The 4,687-nt window shown below is 57.9% G+C and overlaps 1 protein-coding gene across 1 annotated transcript; it reads right to left on the reverse strand.

The window, feature by feature from the left end:
• Window positions 1–256: 256 nt before the first annotated feature.
• PRELP (proline and arginine rich end leucine rich repeat protein) lies at window positions 257–4,687 on the reverse strand (the record flags this gene model as incomplete). Its single annotated transcript, XM_029962501.1, has 2 exons — window positions 257–2,329; window positions 3,970–4,687. Coding segments are annotated over 2 exons (897 nt in total), but the record flags the coding sequence as incomplete, so codon positions are not given.

Raw genomic sequence — 4,687 nt, forward strand, 5'->3', positions numbered from 1 at the left:
CCTGTGCCAGGGCCTGCCCACCCTCGCAGGGAGGAATTTCTTCCCAAATTCTAACCTAAACCATCGTTGGTTCAAGGAGTGCACACCCCAAACCCCAGAGCCCACTAACCCCCCCAGGGTCTCACAGGCTCCAACTGTTGGGAATTGGCCCCAACAGAGGAAGTCTGGTCCTGAATGAAGCAGCAGCTCCCACACCTGAGGATGGAGGATGAGAGAGGATGAGGATGGATCAGAGAGAGGCAGATCCAACTGCGGCTCTGGGTCCCTTGTGAATCATTTTATTTTCACTGCTGGGGAGAGTAGGAGTGAAAATACCATTAAGTTGAAATCAGTCGAGAGGTACATATGTCTCTAGATATATCTGTACAGTCTACCAGTCTATATACACATTATATATAAATATATACATAGGGGCTCCGGGTTTGAGGCTGAAACCTGTCGAACCCAACAAAGCCAACTGCAGGAAGATTTGGAGAAGAGGCTTTTATCCCGAGAAAACAAGCCTCAATTAGCACAGGGTTTTAATTAGTGGAAAGGGGGAGCATCTCAGGGTGGCTGTTGAGTCCCCAGGCTGTGGGGAGCATCCCTGTCCCATTCCCAGGGAGCAGGACACGGTGCCCGTCCGTGCCCGTCTCAGGGAAGGGTCGGTTTTGGTGGCTGAACACAAAGGAGGTTTCTTTGGTTTATTGCTTTAATGCTTATTGCAGTTGGATTTTTTTTTTCCCTCTAATGCTCGGCCTTAAATCCAAATCCTGAGAATCAGGAAGAAAAGAAGAGAATAATCCCCCTAAACCCGGACACCCTATATATGCAGGTACAGCTATCAAAGAGGGAAGCGATACATGTGAGGACAGGGAGAACGGGGACAGAAATAGCTTTTCCAAAGAGTAATCCTTCCTTTTTCTTTTTCTTTCCTTTTTTTCCCTAATAAAAATGGCAAAACCACTCCTGTGTGCTTGGTTGCAGAGAGCAACTGAGAGTGAAACTTCCAGGAGGTGGAATTCAGGGCAGGGGAGCTGTGAGAGCAGAGCCAAGACCCCCAGGGATCAGCCCAGCCTGGGTTTACACCCGTGTCAGCATCTGGCCCCAGGGACCTAAAAACAAGGACAAGTGTCCTGCTGGCACTGCTGGAGAGCAGCTGGCACTGCTCTGGGGGGTCCCTGCCCGGGGCAGGGTGTTGGCATCGGGGTCCTGTGGGTGTTGGGTGCTGCCTGCAGAGGGGAGGGCACTGAGCCCTGAATCCCCCTGGATCGGGGGAAGGATGCAGGGTGCTGGGATGGGGCTCAGCACTGCTGGGGGAGCAGCATCAGTCCATGGAGGGATGGAAGCTGAGAAGGGGCTGGTTGTGCAGAGGAGGGGGTGTGGGGGTGTCTGAGGGGAGGGTGTGACCCCACAGGGCACAGCAGAGCCCAGCTCCAGTGCAGGGGCCCCAAACCCTCCCTGCTCATCCTGGCAAATCCACACCTCCCCCAGGGATTTAGATCCTCGTTCTCCAGAGCAGTGTGGAGCCAAAAGCCCCCAGAAGGGCCCAGGTGAGAGGAGCGTGCCCCTTGCCCGGCACCCTGGGATGTTCCACAGATCCAGCCCCCCTCCACCTCCACGGGTCCCACCTGACTGGGATCCTGCACCTCCGGCCACCAGCCCAGGCCATCCCTGCTCCACCTCTGCCACAGGGGACTGTTCCCCAGGGACACCACGGGCTCTCGGGGTGCAGCCACCCAGAGCAGGGATGTGACCCGAGTCCAGCAGCTCCACCTGCAGATGCTCCTGGCTTGGGCCCAACCCAACCTCCTGAAACTCTGCCGGGTGGAAAGGGAGGGACGGAGCCAGCTCCGGGGTCGGCCTGGGGGAGGGCAGAGAAGGCAGGACCCCCAGGCAGGGAGCTGGGGTGAGCGTGGCAGCCACCCTGGGCTGATGCTGTGACCCGGGGTGGCTGCGGGGACACGGTGCCGTCCTGCAGACAGTGGTCCCCAAGGGTGCACGTGCCACGTGTGTCCACGGCCACTGCAGGGGAGGAAAAGGGGGAAAGGAAAGGAAGGGAGGCAGGGGGAGAGCAGGGGGAGAGGGAGGCAAAGGGGGTCCCACGTGTCAAACACCGGCGGGGGTGAAGTCTCTGTGCAAAGCCGAGTCCTGGGGGAGGAGGGGCAGGGCTAGAACACCACGGACTGCAGGAGGCGGAAACACATCATCAGGTCCAAGGGGATGGGGGGCTTCAGGAGGTTCCCGTCCAGCCGCAGGTACCGGAGCCGGGGCACACCGTCCAGGTCGGAGGGGGAGAAGTCCTGGATGGACATGAGCGAGGTGGGGCAGATCTGCGTCCCGTTGATCTCTGCGGGGAGAGAGGGGGGGCGGGAGGCAGGTCAGAGGGAAGGGAGGCACAGAGGACGCTGGAGCCCCCCTCCCTGCCTGTGCATCGAACCCCATTTGGGGGTTTTGCTTTGCTGCCAAGGGGGACAGTCCCCAGCCTCTTCCCGAAGCCGGCACAGGAGGATCTCGCCTTTGATCAGAGCCGAAGTAGGTCGCGTTGGCGCGAGGCGCGGCGAGGGATGTGGTGTCATTGCAGGGAGAAAAGGGATCGTTTGGCACATGAAACCTGCCCAGCCAGCCCTGAGCCTCCACAGAAACATCAAGGAAAGCTGCTCCAGCCCCGCTCTGCTGGAGATAACGTCAGTGCCCGGCTCATTGCTCGCTTCTGGAGTTCCACGTGTCCCTCCCCGCCCCAGGGTCTGCAGTAGGGAAAATAAACCCAGGGATTCTTATGTCATTACCCGGCTCCAGGGACTGAAACCTTACAAAGACTGGGCAAAATAGGCAAGGAAGAGCTGGGACATGGTGTGCACGGGGCATCTCTCCATGGAAAGTGGTAGCAGAACCTGGGTGTTGGTGTGGGTGAAGCCAGCAGGAGTCACCACCTTCACCCCAAGGTCCCCCCAGCTCCACTTTGGTGGTGTTTGAGTAAAATGCAGATTAACCAGCACTTTTCACAGCATCCTGCCCTTGCTTCCAAACAGCCCCTCTGATAGCAGAAACATCTGGAGAGACCAGGAATCATAGAATGATGGAATAGTTTGGGTTGGAAGGGACCTTAAAGTTCACCCAGTTCCACCCCCTGCCATGGGCAGGGACACCTTCCCACCAGACCATGTTGCTCCGAGCCCTGTCCAACCTGGTCTTGGACAATTCCAGGGATGGAGCAGCCACAGCTTCTCTGGGCAAACTGTGCCAGGGCCTCCCCACCCTCACAGGGAACAATTTCTCCTCAATATGCCAAGTAACCCTCCCTCTGGCAGTGGGAAGCCATTCCTCCTTGTCCTGTCCCTCCATCCCTTGTCCAAAGTCCCTCTCCAGCTCCCTCTGAGCCCCTCAAGGCACTGGAAGGCTGAATGGGAGTGCTGAATTTCTGTCTGCTCATCTGTGCTCGCTCTGTTTACACATTTCCAGGCCGGCACCTCTCCCATGGAATTGCAGAGCTGTGCCTGGAAGGGTGTGAAAGGCCCCGGCTGCTCTGCCAAGGCAGCTCCAGCTCAGCCTTGTTCTCCCTGTTCCCTCCCTGCAGGCTCAGCTCGGGAGCTGAGCTGGGCTATTTCTAACCATCTTGACTGTGTCTTTGGCATCTGTTCCTAAAATATGTGCACAGGCTCTCCTTTTAAAATCCCCCCATTTCTGTGCCCTGCTGGGAAAGGAGCTGTTTAGATGGCCAGGAGGCCCCAAAGAAGAGCTGCCCATGACAACCAACAAAAAAATGCCCCGTGCAGCACCAGGGGGAATTGAGCTCTGCTCCTCCTTCCCCGCATGCAGAGCCATCCCCATCACTCCCTGTTCACCTTGGAGCTCCCAGCTCATCTCACCACTACAGCCCCCTTTGCAGGGTTCACATCCCACGGGGTCAGAACGAGCTCTCCAACAAAACACCTCCCATCCTCGTGCTCCTCCTCCCCCCCAGACCTCAGCACAGCCAGTGGAACTCACTCTCGATGGAGTTGTTGTTCAGGTAGAGGTGCTCCAGCTTGGGGCTGATGAAGGGGACGTTGGTGAGCTTGTTGTGGGCCAGGTGCAGCACCAGCAGGTTGGTGAGGTTGAAGGAGTCCTTGGGGAGCCCCTTGTCAGAGATCTGGTTGTAGTTGAGCCGGATGAACGCCAGGTTGGGGAACTCCTTGAAGTAGTCACTGGGGATGTCCTCGATGTTGTTCCTGTCCAGGAAGAGCTGGTGGATGGCACTGGGCACCCCGGGGGGCATCTTCCTCAGGATGTTGTGGGCCAGGTTGAGTTGCATGAGGTTCTTGAGTCCCTTGAAGGTGTTTTTGTTGAAGACCCCATCGCTCAGCTTGTTGTGGTGCAGATCCAAGAGCACCAGGTTCTCCAGCTTGTTGAAGACCCCGGCGGGGATCTTGGAGATCTGGTTCCTGCTCAGCCGCAGCTGCTCCAGGTTGGGCGGCAGGAAGGCGGGCACCTCCTTGAGCTGGTTCTTCTCCATGTAGAGGAAGATGAGGTTTTCCAGCTTCTCCAGCACCCGCCTGTCCACCTTCCGGATGCGGTTGTTGTCGAGGTTGACCCATTTGAGGCCGGTGGCGTTCCTGAAGGACTCCTCGGGCAGGTCGTCGATGAAGTTGTTCTGCAGGTAGAGGTAGTGGATGCGGGGCGGGATGACGGGCACCTTGCGCAGGTTGCGGCTGTCGCAGTACAGGGC

This window comes from Manacus vitellinus, unplaced genomic scaffold (genome assembly GCF_001715985.3).
Source record: "Manacus vitellinus isolate BGI_N305 unplaced genomic scaffold, ASM171598v3 scaffold_47_pilon, whole genome shotgun sequence".
In the NCBI taxonomy this organism is placed as follows: Eukaryota; Metazoa; Chordata; class Aves; order Passeriformes; family Pipridae; genus Manacus; species Manacus vitellinus.